General features: G+C 39.7%; 1 protein-coding gene and 1 pseudogene across 1 annotated transcript; one reads left to right on the forward strand and one right to left on the reverse strand.

Annotated features, from left to right (window-relative positions):
* Window positions 1-759: 759 nt before the first annotated feature.
* LOC103406847 (pentatricopeptide repeat-containing protein At1g11290, chloroplastic-like) lies at window positions 760-3,415 on the forward strand (annotated as a pseudogene).
* Window positions 3,416-3,851: 436 nt separating this feature from the next.
* Window positions 3,852-8,251, reverse strand: LOC103445986 (shaggy-related protein kinase theta). The gene is made up of 13 exons (XM_008385050.4): window positions 7,841-8,251; window positions 6,499-6,765; window positions 6,274-6,366; window positions 6,085-6,144; window positions 5,701-5,973; window positions 5,532-5,606; window positions 5,334-5,390; window positions 5,099-5,239; window positions 4,961-5,011; window positions 4,778-4,873; window positions 4,608-4,691; window positions 4,418-4,520; window positions 3,852-4,337 (listed from the first exon to the last, which is right to left on the reverse strand). The coding sequence occupies exons 1-13, from the start codon at window positions 7,901-7,903 to the stop codon at window positions 4,276-4,278; spliced, it is 1,425 nt and encodes a 474-aa protein (XP_008383272.3). The 5' UTR covers window positions 7,904-8,251; the 3' UTR covers window positions 3,852-4,275.
* Between the last annotated feature and the right edge of the window lie 8,338 nt (window positions 8,252-16,589).

Genomic DNA, 16,589 nt, shown 5'->3' on the forward strand with positions numbered 1-16,589 from the left:
CATCAATTGTTGTGGAGCCAAGACGAAACTGAATGGCGTCCACAAAAGAGTCAAATTTGGGAGTTAAGCCATGAAGAATTACAGAAATTAATTCAGAGTCTTCAACTGAAGCACCAGCATTAGCAAGAGCATCAGCTATTTCCTCAGTACATTGAAGGTATTAAGCAGCAGTGAGATCGCCTTTTGTGAGACTGCAAAGGCGAGATCTAAGTTCGTGGATGTGAGAATGTGAGCAGCAACAAGACGCGACTCCAATTTGGCCTATAGATCTTAAGCGGATGAGACTCCAACAGTTTAAGGAATTAGGGATTCAGAGAGGGTTGAGTTTATCCATATGAGAATGTTTTGATCATTCTCGAACTAGGCAACATACGCTAGATTTAGACTATGATTTCCTGAGGAATTCGTAAGAAATTGAGGCGGCGCCAGCGAAGAACCATCAATTAGACCGGTGAGATTATACTGGCGAAAAATTGGAGCGAAGAGAGCACTCCATGTGAGATAATTGGTAGTAGTGAGCTTGATCGGAACCATAGAACCAATGTTTTGGATCGTAATTGATGCTGAATTCGAAGAATTAGGGTTTGAAGATGGAGGTTGCCATGACCAGAAGAACAGAGAGAAGAAGAGTGCAGTAGCGATCAAGATCGATGACTAGCAAGATCGAAGAAGGAGATAATCAATTGGGAGAAAAATCACAGAGAATAGCGCACAAAAGGAAGCAGGAATTTGGGGATCGAAGAGAAAAGTTGAGAGACAATGGCGGGTGAAACCATATTAGGAAAATATATTTTCATTTCACAAATGAATAAGATTACACTTGAGGTATATATACAACATGTGTGAGCTATCCCTAGTATACCAACCTTCTAACTAAGAGAAATCTTACCATAACAAACTAACAGTTTTCCTTAGTCTCTAAGTATTATCCCTAGATGATGAGTTTACATTATTGCCCTTAATAGAAACAACCGAAACCTTGTTTTCTCTTTTTAAACAAAGGTAGAACATTTTTTGTTCTTTTGAAAGTTCTGTATACAAAGTGAACGTGAGCGTAGGAGAAATTTTTCGGGGTACTCGATTAGATATTCTTTTTTTTCTTCTAATTAAATAAATTCTTAAAAGCTTTAGGTGTCAAATTCCCATTGGTGGGAACATCACCTGCCATAAGTGCCGAAGCCCCGAAATTTTTCCCGTGAGTGTACGCGCATTGGATAAACTAATGTGCTGTGTTTCATACAGTTTAGACTAGTCAATGTCTTAAGGTTGTGTTCAACATTGGGTTTGCTCCAAACAGGTAAACTTGTTCATGGTTATATGACAAAGGTCCAATTTGGTGCTAATGTTTTCGTTGTCACGGGTTTGGTGGACATGCATATATGCAAAGTGCAAGCGCAATTCAGAAGCTGATCATTGTCTCTCGGAGACTCTGCCGGATAGGAAAAACCGCGTTTTGTGGACTGTCATGCTTACTGGGTACTCTCAAAATGGTGATGGCTTTAAATCGATGAAATGTTTTCGAGACATGCGAACAAAAGGGGTTGAAACTTGAATCCAATCAGTTTATGTTCCCTCGCGTATTGACAGCTTCTGCGTTAGTCTTAGCGCACAGTTTTGGGGCTCAGGTGCACGGATACATTGTTCAGAGTGGTTTCGGGGCTAATGTGTTTGTCCGAAGTTCCTTGGTTGACATGTATGTCAAATGTGGAGGTCGTAGTGGCGCAAAGAAGGCATTAAGAAGCATGGAGGCTGACGATGTTGTTTCTTGGAACTCCATGATTGTGGGGTGTCTAAGGCAGGGGTTCGCAGAAGAAATGAAGATTGATCACTTTACGTACCTATCTGTTCTAAACTCCCTTGCCGCTTTGAAGGACATGCAAAATGCAATGTCTACTCATTGTCTGATAGTCAAGGCCGGTTTGAGGCTTATCAACTCGTGGGAAATGCTCTTGTTGATATGTATGCCAAGCTTGGGTGTTAAAATGTAAGCTGTTTTGCAGCCTTGAGGGTTCGACAGCAGAACCAAGAAGTCCAAGCGTTGCTATTGGTTCCAACGGCTAGTTCCCATTTGAAGTATAACGGCTAGTTTTTTATATAAGGGTAGTAGGTGAAGTCCTAGTCACTTAGAACAGATGCAAGGCTAGGATTAGAACAAGTGAAAGGCTGAGATTTACAAATTCAGCTGTGAATTCAAGGACATGTACTATCTACAATTCCTGCAGATACGAATGTATGTTTTTTTTATGATGAATTTATGAATGAAATGCTCAGTGCTGCTGCTATGTTTTGCAGACTGAAATTCCTTTGAATTCTTTCGGTTTTTTGTTCAAATCTTGAACCATACTTCTCCCTTACAATTCTAACAAGGGGAACATAGGTGCCGCGCTTGAGCTGTTTACGCACATGTCAGACAAGGATGTTTATCTTATGGACCTCCCTGGTCACAGGCTATGACATAATGGCTCTCATGAAAAGGCACTTAGATTGTTCTGTGAGATGAGAACTGGAGGGATCTATCCCGACCAATTTGTAATGGCCAGTGTTTTGAGTGCCTGTGACAGTTTTGGAATTTGGCCAACAAATTCATGCAAACTTTATTAAGCCCTGTCTCCAAACATCCGTATGAGTAGATAATTCCTTTGTAGCGATGCATGCAAAGAGCGGGTGCATAGAAGACGCAAATAGAGTTTTCGACTCTATGAAAGTTCAAGATGTGATTACTTGGTTATGTCCAGAATGGTATAGGAAAGGAGTCCCTAAAATTTTATGATCAAATTCAAATGATTTGCTTGTAGCCATGCTGGTCTTCATCAATGAGTAGGGTTTATGGAATACAACCAGGTCCGGAGCACTATGCATGTATGATTGACCTCTTGGGGCGCTCGTGGGAGCTTAATGAGGCAGAGGTATTAGTTAATGAAATGGTTGTGGAACCAGATGGAAATGTATGGAAGGCACTACTTACTGCATCTCGAGTACATGGGAACATAGAAATGTATGGAAATGTATGATTGACCTATTTAAATTGGAGCCTCTAAATGCTGTGCCTTCTGTTCAGTTATCTAACATGTGTTCTGCAGCTGCTAGATGGGAAGATGCTGCAAGAATCCGAAGATTGCCTGGATGCAGCTGGATTGAGACGAACAGCCAAGTGCATACCTTTATGTCCGAAGACACAAGTCCTTCAAGGTCCGCTGGAATATATTCAAAGGTTGACGAGCTGATGATTTTGATCAAGGAAGCTGGATACGTGCCGTGCCGTGCCCCTCTGACAAGAAAAGAAACGAGGTAATCTCAATTTTACGACACGATGGTTGTTCTCCACTAACTGCAAGGATATGTGGACTCTATATTCATCTTCGGTGCTATTCCTGGAGTGATGGGCACATACTTCTCAGTACTTATTCATATGGACTTAGCATGACCCGACGATCAAATTCTTGGGGCCGGATATCAATTTTGCAAAGGAGCTTGACCTAGCATATCACGCTGAGAAGTTGGCTGTTGCTTTTGGGCTTCTAACCACACCACCAGGGGCACCAATCCGAATTTTTAAGATGAAATTTATATCAAACCTCTTTCTTCGGCATATTATATTAAGAGATTCGAATTGATTTCATCATTTCAAACAAGGGAACTGCACTTGTGATGACTACTGGCACTGTGGTACAAGGTTCATCTGTTAACACCAAATGGCTCGTTCGCGGTGCTCTTCCTCTTCCTAAAGACCATGACCCGTCCACTTGCAACACTTCAGAGGTTGAGGGCGGCCACCGACGCCCTCAATCCTATAACAGTCAAGTGGACACCAACTGCAAGAGGAGCAATAGAAGAAAAGGCAAACCGGAAAATGAAGTCGAATTTTTGAATTTCTGTGTAATAGGGAAGAGTATACAATGAGAACCTAATTTCATCTAAATGATCGCAATTCAGTCAGTCTCCACATTACTCACAAAACACTATATATCACAACACGATTTAACATTATATGTATGAGCTCATCTTTCACAGCCAACGCATACAACATACATTGTAAAAATTTGGTCTTGGAATCTCCAATAAGCCGAAGCAGTCCCCACTCCCATCCACCTGAAAATTCCACCCGCAAAATCCATTCGAACAAAGTCTCCAGTGCCTCCTTCTTCCATGACTGAACCGAAAGGATCGAGAGACAGCAGACCCTTGGGGTTCAAGGCAGCATGGCTCATCTGAGCATCCAAGCAATCAAAACTGCATTTACCTCGTTAACCTATGTGACCCCCTCAGGTTTGTATATCAATTCCTAGCATGCTCCGGGATTAGACGATGTCGGAGTTCAGTGGGTGCTCCAGCCAATTCTGCAGGGAGATCGACATCAAGATAAAGACTAGAGGCGACAACAGCTACAACCAGGACATCGAATGGTGAAATATCTTACCCTGAGCTGTGAAATTGAACAGAGGAGGCAATGCTCGTCCATTAGGCAAGCTTACGTTTGGGTCTCTCAAATCATCAAAGAAGGGGTGAGCACATGCCTCCAACTAAAAACAAGGAAACAATTTAGTATTACAATTATATATTTCACATATTTTAATCGAAACTTATCAAACGCAAGTTCATTTTCTTACAGCAGTGCAACGTAGATTTGGTGAGTACTGAAGCAGTCTTGACACAAGATCCACTGCTTCTGGGGGCATTCGCTTGTGAAATATCTAAAGATTACAAACACAATTAAGATTTCGACTAGCACAAATATATCCAATTGACCATAAATACTGAATTAAAATATTGAACGGACCTTGTGCCATGGGTGAGCTTTGATCTGAGGAAACTTGAATTCGGTGTAATTGGGATTCATGCACTTTATTTCTTCTCTGGTTGGTGTCCCTAGAATCTAGAATAATACCCAAAAGAAAGATGAGAAAACAAAATAGCACAAATATCACCATGACAAGAAACAAATGGTTTACATCTAACCTACCTTTATAATCTCCACCAGCTGATCAACACCACTCTCCCCAGGAAACAGTGGCTGCAAAGATATCAGAAATAGCCATGAGAATAAAACAAACCATAACTCATACAAGTTAAATAAGAGTATGACACGCTATACACATACCTGTCCAAGAAGAAGCTCAGCAAATACACAACCAACAGACCACATATCAATTGCAGTGGTATATTCTGTAGCCCCAAATATAAGTTCTGGAGCCCTATAATATCGTGAGCAAATATATGATATGTTAGCTTCACCTGGCACCTAAAGATGAGAAATAAAAGAATTCATTAGTTCCAAGACCATCAATTCCAAATATCATCAAAGCACCCCCAGATTCACAGAATACAAAACATACCAACATCTTTGCACTCCCAAAATCACATATCTTCAGCTGATGCGTGTGAGGATTGACCTGCATATGCATCAGAACCTCAGCGTCAGTACGATGACTGAAGATACAATCTCAGATCAATTAAAGTCGGACTACTACGAGAAATTTAACTCTTGTTCATACAAGATCAACACAAGTCAAATTGATATAAGAAAACCTTACCAGCAAATTTTGTGGCTTAATGTCACGATGACACACACCAATAACATGGTGCAAGTAATTTAATGCGCGACAAATCTACAAAATAGAAAACAATTCAACTCTTTAGCCATAATAGGAATCAGAACAACCTGACAACGTGGAAGAAAAAATAGATGGATTCCAAAATTACCTGGTACGTATATAATTGCACATAAATAATGGGAATATGTTGGTTCATCCTGATATAGTGCTTTGAAACCCGGTAAACTGTTTCAGATATATACTCGAGGACAAGATTGAGGTACAGCTCGTCTTTGTCAGTAGTTGAAAAGAAACAGTGCTTCAATTGAACAACGTTAGGATGGTCAAGTAAGCGCATAATTTGAAGTTCTCTGTTTTTATATCTTTTATCCTGCAACACCTTTTTTATCGCAACTGCTTCACCCGATTCCAGACACTTAGCCTGCAGAATAAATTATCGTAAGCAAGGTAACAAAATGACCCTGAAATCTGTATCAGTGGAACAGGAACCAAGAGACCAAAATAATGAACAAATGCAAATAACTCCAACTACCTGAAAGACAACTCCAAATGAACCAGTACCAACTACACGCTCCGCCATGTAAGAGATAGTCTGTAACCGAAAATGAAAAATTAGTAAAACCAGCAGAAAACGAGGTCATGCAGAGAGAAATTCAAAAAAAGAATAATCATGAGGGCTTCCTAGGAGACAACATAAAAAATGCAGAATTACTAAGCACACCTGTTTAGGTTGCCCATTTTGACCACCTACTGTCGTTGCAATTATATGACCTGTTTCTGTTCCATTACCATTAATAATAGTTTCTTCCATATCCTGCACAGGGAAAATTTACACCATTTATTCCGCAACCGATATTCGCCTGTTTAAAACATGCCTTTTTTATAAAGCCACATATGGAGGAAGAAAATATCACAGAAACAAAATCAACGTCAACAAAAAAAATACCTTGTCATCATGGTGGTTGGCCTTCTCATCTCTAATTTTCATTTCATGCATTTCTTTGGGAAGCTGATCGTAACTAGATTTAACTTCTTTGGTCTCGGTCTTAGCTACTGACGATACACTGGATGTGCTTGCAGCAGTTTCCACTGATGTTGAAGTCATATGTTGCTCTAGACCAGTGGCACTTCTTTCAACAGTATTTGGCTGTTTATTGGCCTTCTTCTCGTTGTCTTGATCCATCTTAGCTCTCTTTGTGGCAGAATCAATTCCCTAAAAGATTAAACTTTGCTAGATTAGAATCAATTCCCTAGAAAACATAAATAAACTTTGCTATATTAGAATCAATTCCCTAAATAGTGATCCTTTCATCACAAGAATATTACCTATTAGCCTAATTGCATGGATCACTACGTGATCCTTTCATCACAAGAAAATTAGGAAAGTACTAAGATGCAAACATTAACATAAACACGGAAGATCCATATTCCAGAAAAAGGTTTTAAAAAAAAAACTCATCGCTAACTGGGCGCATTAAAAGCCATGCAAAACCATACGCAGTACGTATGAGGCAAAAACACACTTGATTAAATCCCACAACTCAAATTGAAACACATTCCTCAAGGTTAGCGGTATGCTTCAGTTGAACATTGCCCCGGAAATAAGAAGAAATCCAATATTCTTGTGTACAATAACATTCTGACTCATTGATGTGCAAACCCAAACAGCGACGGCATTCATGACGTAGAAAAGCATTTTCCTCCAACTTTGTATACATATACACAAAGTGGGCATTACATGTGATGCCTCGTAGAAAAACCAAAAGTAGTCATTTGTTCAGTCACCAATCCGAACAAGGATGCTGTTTTAAAACACTAGTATCCGTGGTAACACAAACAAAATCCGACGCTCACAGATAATTACACTCACAATGCATGATAAAAATGCTAGGACAATCAAAACTAGTAACCAACATTAAACACCTTAGCCATATACAAGTAACAAAACAACAATCCAAATCTCCTTTCAACCTTGATCAAATATATGCATAAGATTGCAAATCCATACGCCCCCTGCGGCGAAAGAGTTTCTACCAAATACAAACGCTAATCAACGGAAACCAAATGATCCTTCAAATCCCCATAATACACATATATAGATGTTATCAATAATTACATACAAACCCTCCACCATGTTTTTGCACATAACCAAAGCGCCCTAAACCAAAACATTCAACATTTTTGCCTTATTTTCCTCCATTTCCGAGCTACCAAAACAAGCTCAAATCCTCCAAACCAAAACATGAAAATAATACACACACGCAAACAAACAAGATACAAAAACTTACAGGGTCCGACGAAACAGAGGTCCGACCCGAAGCAATGCTCTTGAGCCGGCGCATCATATTCATCTTCGTTCCTTGTTCTGATTCAACAACCCAAAACCCTAATTCGAATGTCCTCCCAATGAACAAAAATCAAAGAAGAGAGAGAAATGCCAAGCTTTCTCTCTCCTCTCCTCCCCTGATTCAAATCAGACCCTGCAAATCCCCCAAAGAGAAGAATCACACGAAAAGAAAGGAAGGAAGAAAAAAACCACAAGCTCCCCTTCTTCCCCCTCTCTCTCTCTCTTTAAAAATTTTCAGGCTTTCTCTCTCTAGAATTGCTTTTGTATTCTTCTCTCTCTAAATTTTATCTCTGTCTGTTAGCTGTTTTTTTTTTTTTTTTTGGAATTTTGATTCCGCGGTCAAACTTGGACCGAAGAAAATCATTCGTTCCAGCCTTGCACCAGTTCTTTATCGTACCTCGGTCAAAGGTTAAATTCCGGCCGTTGATGGGGGATCAAACGGCGCGTGTTTGCGGATTTTCCGGATAAAGATGACATTAAATTTACGGAAATGCCCGTGACGGAATATTCGCGTTGAGGTGCCTTTTTGACTGGTCATTGGACGGTTTGTTTTTGCGGTCAAGTTTTCAAAGGCTTTGGAATTTTATGCTTAGGACTTAATTAATTGTGCTGGCCACGTTTACCGTAGGAATCGGTCTATTTTTCTTTTAAATGCGAAATTGTTTTTTAAAAATATTATTTTTAAGAAAAAAGAATTGGAAAATGGAGGGCATTGCCTAAAAAGTAAAAAAGAGCATTGGAAAAAAAAATTATTAAAAAATAGTTAATTTTAGTTGTAAACCAATTTGCGAGAGGTAATGAGGTGTTTAGGCAATGATGGAGGGTCATTTGAAGGGAAGGGCGTTGTTGGTGTAATAATTGAATGAGCAGTTTGGTAAGTTTAGTATTTAAAGGTGAATTATATTTAGAAAAGTTCACGTGTTAGCCGCGTAACTTGCGCAACAGTGATAAAAAAAAAGCACATAGTGTGCCAGCTTTAAGGATTAAATAACCGTCTATTTAAAGTTGGTGTACACTTTGAAGGAAATAAGACAAATCACAATCGCATGAATTAGCCGCATAACTCATGCAACAGTGATAAAGAACTGAACAATTGTTAAGAAATGTATGAGTCTATAATTTCTATGGTCATTCTACCAACCAAACTTCATTAGCGCCGTTACAACATTTCCAAGTTGCCACTTGCCAACCAACCTAACCCCTTGGATATCACAAGTTTCTAAGTGGGTGTACTAACTGCATATTTTTATTCGCAATAAGTTTTACTAAACATAATTTTTGTCGATTATCCAGATTAATATACTAGATATTACAAGTTTGAGTTATAAGGGCGAATTATGATATGAAAATCTTGTGTGAGCTTAGGTGAGCCAACCCACAATCTTCAACCCAATGTGATCTGATTGCTAACTTCTCAACTTAAATTCAACTTGTAGTTGAAGTTTTTCTAACTCACCATTGACGCTCTGGTTTTCGAATTTAATAAAAATTGTCCAACTATCTCCAACTATGATAGGGAATATAATGTCTTTTTCTTAACCTATGAGCTGATTTGGGTTTTAAGATTGAATTAGATTGAATTACTCACTATATTATAAATATGTTAGAGCATTAGGGGAAGAAATGAGAAAATTATGTCCAACTTAAAGGTAGAAGATGAACGAAAAATGGTAAATTTTTTATTGAGAAAACTATGGCATTTTTACTTATAATGTGAAAGAATGAGAATACGAAAGAATTGAGTATGAGATTAAAAAAATAAAAAATAAAACCTATGGTAATCTCATACCTTGACTTTTCAGGTATGAGATACTCATATGCATTTATTTTTCTTCATTAATTGGTTGTTTTTTTTTTAGTGCAAAATATAAGCCACATTATGAGCAACATAATTTGGTATCGAATTCACCATCTACGAGATTCGAACATAAGATCTCTCACTTACAAATGAAGAGGAATTCCATCAATCCGTAGTACTGAGTAACATGATTAATTGTTTGTATATACAAGAATGAGAATGATACTCATTCCTTTCAAAAAAAATTATTATTAGTAAACACAAGAATGCCCATTGAGTACCACAATCCATTGATAGTTGTGGAGCAAAAAATAATCAAGAAAATTATGAAGGCAACACGTAGATTTTTGGATGAAAATGACAAAATTACCCTTGAGGCACACTGGGATTCCCATGTGCATGCAACAGGCAATAATGGCTCAATCAAGGTCAAAAGTGATCAAAATGCTATTATTTTAAACCCTCTCATCTCTCATCATCAAATCTTCACGCACAAGATAACTTCTAATTATTCTTTTCAAATTGGGATTAATTGCAAAAATTAATTGATTAATTACCTAATTGATTGCAAGATATTATGTAGCATAATATCTTACAATTAGAGCCAAATTACCACCATAAGTGGCCGGTCCTTATTTTCCCAAATAGGGCTGGCCACACCCCTATATATAGCTCCTTATTTCTCCAAAAACCTAAGTTCTTTCTTCTCTTAAAATTCTCTAAACACTTTCTCTCTCAAATTCTAACTTTGGCATCAAAGATTCTTCGGCCAAAGCCCCTCATTCATCGTGGGCGCGTGAGACTCTTGGTCTTGATCTTAGGTGTTAATTGTTTTGCAGGTGCATTTTCTTCCAAGAAGAAGAAGAAGGAAATTTGCATCCACAAATTGGTGCTTTCATTGAAAGTCTTGATTAACACACTCGAAGAAGACTCTCGCATTCAAGGTTTCTAATTCTTTGAATAAACATAAAAGAAAAGTATAATGACAAGAAATTCAGAAACCACGACAAATTGAACTTCCTACGTTCAAAGATTTGGCCACGACAATCCACGAGGCTCAACACAACGGTGAGTGGAACGACACCACCCCCATGGGGAATCACCGTGGCAACCACCACGGCAGTGGCCACCGTGATAACTCATGGCGAGATCCGAGCCCAAGGAGCAAGCCTCACCTTGCAGCTGCAAGCCCAAACCCATGCCACCTTGTAGCAACAAGCCCACGCCCACGCCACAAAGGAACCCAGCTAGGCTCAGCGCCAGAAGGCCCAAGGTGAGCAAGCCCAGAATCAGGCAACTACTGCAGGAGTAGTGGCCCAAACCTCGTTGGCCTAAGGCCATCGCAAGCCTAGTCCACTATAAGGTCGAGACCAAGACCAGAGGGCCCAAGTCGTGCCATTTCAAGCTTCAAGGGCCCAAGCCTAGGATAAGCTGACCTGAGCCACGACCCTATGCGAGCCCAATGCGCACCCGAGTCGAGCCCAGGCCTAAGTCCCACACATGCCGCACGTGGAGCAACCTACTCCTGTGGCCTAGCCCACTCCCGTGGTTTCCCAAACAGTCCAAATCGGCCCAATAGCGGTTCAACCATCCCGGCTTCAGATTTCTGGGCCGACAATTGAACCAGGGGAATTTTCACCACATTTCTCCGCAAATTTGACATTTCCCAACTCAAACCTCGCGCCCCGAGTCTACCACACTTCCACTACTTAAGGAAACGCATTCCTTCCAAGCTCTTCCAACCCAAATGGTGAACAACACTTGTCTCGACAAGTCATAAAGTTAACGAGCACCCTCGCACAGCAAACAACCTTAGTGAATCAGCTTTTGTAGCTCACTGAGATGCAATGTGCCCCTGACGTGGTGTCCCGAAATAGGATAAGAGCAGACGAAGTACCTATCTAGCAGCATCCTGGCAAGCAGCCATTCGACCAGCCACGAATCGAGCATTCCAGCAGTGTACACTCCAGTACTGGGCCCCCGAGATAACGTATACACTCGTCTTAGCTTGCGGAGGAGCGTGCACTCTTGGTTAGGCCCACAGACGAGCATACACTCATAGTTGAGACTGCATTCCGATAATCAACATAAGCAACTTTCCAAGCGAATTGTTTATTCTTGGCTAGGCCCGCAAGGAGCATCATCGACCTTACATCAAAGTAGGTAGCACAACGAACGAAGATAAATAGTTACTCAATCCGGCTCAAGTTCAACTAGCATCAAAGTAGGTAGCACACTCGCTTGCTAAGAATGTGTCACGCGCACCGTTGTCGCTGCATAGATGAGCTGAGCATATAAAAGAGCAGCCTAGACAAGCAGGTCAAGATCGGGGGCAGCCAAAAGCTCCGCTACCCCAACAAAGGCAAATTCAGGAAGAAGTAGAGAAACTATTGACCAAGCGATTGTTAACTTCCAATACAACGAGGTCACCGATGAAGCATTATGACGGGACATGACCAACATGAACAGGTCACCCTTCATGGATGACATCGAGCAGGCAAAGCCTCCATGCAAGTTTAGCATGCCACATTTCACATCTTTCAAAAGAGATAGAGATCCGGAGAGACACATGAAGCACTACTAAAGCACAATGGTCTTTTATCGGAACAACAATGCCTTTATGTGCAAGATATTTGCCACCACTTTGCAAGGCGAGGTGCAAGATTGGTTCCACACCCTACCGCCACAATCCATCCAGAGTTTTGATGAGCTTTCCTTGGTTTTCACCAAAGAATACTCATCTTACCGCTCAATCAAGAAGAAGTCTGACCATTTGTTCAATGTGAAGAAAAATCCAAATGAGTCGCTCTGGACTATGTAAAAAGGTTCAAAGCAAAGAAGGCAAAAGATAATCTAATGCGATGACTCGATAGCAAGTGTAGCCTTCCAAAAAAGACTCTCAGCAAACCACCCGCTATTTGGAGAATTGATCATGAAAAAAGATCTTACTCTGGCAGACTCTTTCGCTATGGCAGATACGCATATACTTTGGGACAAAGCTCGGCAAGCAGACAAGGCACTTGGGTAGCCTCGAAAAGAGTTAGTATTAGCTCAAAAGAAGAAATACAAAAAATAATACAACAACACAAGTAGGTAGGAGGCCAAATGTAGGGACCGATCCCCGACTAAAGAAGGCCCGATGCCCAAGAACTACTCAAAGTTCTCGATTCCAATCCACCAAATCCTTCGTGACATCAATGGTTCAAGTTGTCGAAACAATCGAAGGAAGATACTTCCAAGATGGATCACACCAAGTATTGCGCATTTGACCGAGGTTTCGGTCACACAATCAACGACTACTATACTTGGAATAATTACCTAGAAAAACTCGTGAAGGAAGACAAGGTCGATAGATACTTGGACAAGCCAGCTGCATAGCCTAGAAGGAACTCAGATGCAGACAAAAAGTCACCCAACAAGACGATTCAGATTAATGCATCTTCGTCGAATCTAAGCACTTGGGGCCACTAACAATTCTAAGAAGAGGAAGATCTAGCAGGCTCTACTGGTCTCGTAGGTCCAGGCAGTCAACACCCAACCTGAACCCATTGTTGGCTTCACCGAGCAAGATGCCAAATGTGTTCACTTCCTGCACGCCAACGCGTTGGTGGTATATGTCCAACTAGCCCACGCTATAGATGATAGGATAATGGTTGATAACGGAAGTGCAGTCAACCTACTTCAGTTCTCAGTAATTCAAAAGATGAGCCTGGAAAGCACAATCATACGTTGACCGAAGGTACTCACCAGATTCAAATGACACACCTCGACTACCATCGGCCACATCACACTTGACGTGAAAACACCGCCAGTTGTCTTAAAATAGATGTTCACGATAGTAAGCGACCCGTCTTCCTACAATGGGATTCTAAGGTGACCTTGGCTGATAAAGTTGGACGTCATCACTTCCGTCAAGTATCAAAAATCTGATTCCGCATCTCGAAAAGAGGAGTCGGAGAAATCAAGTCTGACTAGGCCGTATCTAGACAATGCATTATGCAAGCACTGAAGGAGTAAAAAAAATAAGACATGTACCCATATAGAGGCTACCGAGGTCCAAAAGGACAACAAAGCTACCAAATAGCAATTATAGCAAACGGATCAAGATGATGGTGTCCAAACCCAAGCGTCAACAGACGAGACGAGATGGAAACCCAAAGAGGATGCCGAGCACATCATTCTTAATCCCTAGCAGCTAGAGAAGACTGCTAAAATTGGCTCATATTTGAGCCTGAAAGAAAAGAAGGGACTCATGGCTTTCCTTAGGGAAAATAGTGACGTCTTCGCGTGGTCACCTTCTGACATGCCTAGCATCGACCCTAAGATAGCTTGCCACAAGCTGCACGTCAACCCTGCTGCCAAACTGATGATCCAAAAAAGAAGGCATTTTACACCCAAGCAAGTGGCGATCATCGAGGTAGACATTGACAAGTTATTGAAGGCTGGATTCATAGAAGAGGTAGCACGCTCAACATGGCTTACCAACGTTGTACTAGTGAAGAAAAAAGAGAATGGAAAATGAAGGGTTTGCGTAGACTACACCGAGCTCAACAAAGCATGCCCAAATGATCCTTATCCACTTCCCCGAATCGATCTACCAATAGATTCAACTTCTAGGAACCAGCTGCTCAATTTTTTGGATGCATACTCTGGCTACAACCATGTAATACCCCATATTTAAAAAAAAAGTATATATATATATATGTGTATATGTATGTATACATGATTAGTATTTCTATGTTACAAAATTTATGTAATATTTTTTTTATGAAAATGTATTCTTATGTACTTGTACTTCTCTAGTTTGGTTTAAAATCACTTTACATAAACACCTAACTACTAATAGAATGGGAGGTGTTGTCAAAGCTTGGAAACATGTCTTTGTGCCTACTAGTGTACTTGTAAGTGGTTTTTAGTGAAGTTTTATGAGAGAAAATTGGAGCTTTTACCAAACTCCATTTGTATGCCTATAGATTGTAGACTTACCCTTGTGTTTTGATCTAGGAATAAAACTTAAGCTAAAGCTAAACGTGGCCTTAGATGCTTGTATCCACCTTGCATGATATTGATTAACTTAACACATGTCTCTTTGCCATTTGAACACATACCATTATCAATGATTAGGTTAACATTTGGTGTGTTTCTATTGGAAAACATATTAGGGCTAATGATTAGCATAACATTTGTTTTCTTTCTGTTGGACCACATATCATGGTTAATGATTGGTGATGATTCATCCCCCAAATTTGGAGAGGTGGGATTCTATATCCCTTAGAGTTTGGATGTGGCCTTTATGTATTTGTCCACATGAATTCTAATGATGATCAATTACTAATGTTTCCAATGATTGATGTCCAAGTGTTGCAAAACAATGGAAACGTGTCCTTAAAGGTTGTTATGCATTTAGCAACCTAAATATTAAGCTACTAATTGTACGTTTTAAACTCGCAAGTGCACAAGATCAAACACATAGTATAGAAAGCAAGTACGAGATCATTCCCACGAGGATTGCACTAATATGTATCTAGAGTATGATTCATAACAATTTAAATTAATTAATTCACAAAACTAGCAAATATGCAAGTAAAGGTTTAACAAAATAGTTTGAGATGTCTTAAGTTTAAGTATAAAAACACATTATAAAGAACGTTGGCACATAAAAGTAATTGGCAATAAGGGTTTTGAAAACGATGTTTGAACGGTTAGGACTTTGACTTCCATCTCTAACCTTTTTCGCTTATGCAACCGATACACACTATGATACAAAACAATTTTTTGATGCTTTACGTTGTCAACCTAAAGGCATGGGATCTACTTTTTAAGCTATTGATTTCCCTAAACAACGAATTAGGCATGGGTGTCTATACTAACTCTTTTCATTCTCGAAGTATTTAGCATGGTATCTACTAAGTTGCACTCCGAGAAAACATAATACAATGGAAATCGACAAACACAAGAATCCTAGAACATGGTATCTATTCTAGTTATCCGTGATAATGAATTCCAAGAACCGTAACTAGTTCTCTTGTTACTTGGCATAGGTACAAGACTCGATCATCCAAATTTACCCATGTAACAAACTCAATTACAAAGCTATTCTATGGTGATCAATCATAAAATAACTCAATAAGATTGGTATTAAAACTGGAATTAATCACTAAAGCATCAACAAATTGTCTTGTAACAAAAGTGTATCGAAAATACTCAAGGAAACATGATTAGGAATTCAACCAAGTCCCAACTATGAAATTTAGTTACTCATAATGTAAATGGTCAGCAAAGACAAACAAAACAAAAAATAAAAGGAGAAGAAGAAACTCTTTGATGATGAATTGCAGAACGGTGCTCTGGTCCTTCCTTTTTCTCTTTTATTTTTCTACTTTTTATATCTCACGCCCCCTCTGCTGGTCTGATTAGGGATCCTCCTTCACTCCTCTTCTAGTTGTAACTGACAAGGCTATTAGCCTTCTTTTCCTTATCAAGCTTAATGAGCTTTAAAGTCTCATTATATTAAAGACTTTTATTTACTTTCTCTTAGACTTTTTGGCTTTCTTCAATTGGTTAAAACTCCTAATAAATAGGAATTTTAATCTTCTTTTAATCTGCCCCATTGATACACATTTCTAGAAAACTTTGTATTCGCGCGTAGCCCGACCTTCATGTACTAAAACTACCATAACTCCCTCTAGAAAAATGATATTCACGAACCGTAAAATTCTACGGAAAATAGACATCTGTGGATTTCCAAACATATATGGCACATCTCCTGGTTCTTCCCGAGTCAATACAGTTTAACCCACAAACTCAGCTGATCTGCACAGGCTGTGCTGACAACATAGGATTGTAAAAGCCCTTTTTAGCTCCTTTTTCACTTTTTGCTTGTTACAACCTA

The sequence above is a fragment of the Malus domestica genome, chromosome 01 (assembly GCF_042453785.1).
Source record: "Malus domestica chromosome 01, GDT2T_hap1".
In the NCBI taxonomy this organism is placed as follows: domain Eukaryota; kingdom Viridiplantae; phylum Streptophyta; class Magnoliopsida; order Rosales; family Rosaceae; genus Malus; species Malus domestica.

Coding starts and splice junctions, on each gene's coding strand:
- LOC103445986 (XM_008385050.4), bottom strand. CDS start 7,903: ATGAATATGATGCGCCGGCTCAAGAGCATTGCTTCGGGTCGGACCTCT. Junction 6,766..7,840: donor CCTCTGTTTCGTCGGACCCT/GTAAGTTTTTGT, acceptor TTAATCTTTTAG/GGAATTGATTCTGCCACAAA. Junction 4,874..4,960: donor AGCTGGTGGAGATTATAAAG/GTAGGTTAGATG, acceptor GTATTATTCTAG/ATTCTAGGGACACCAACCAG.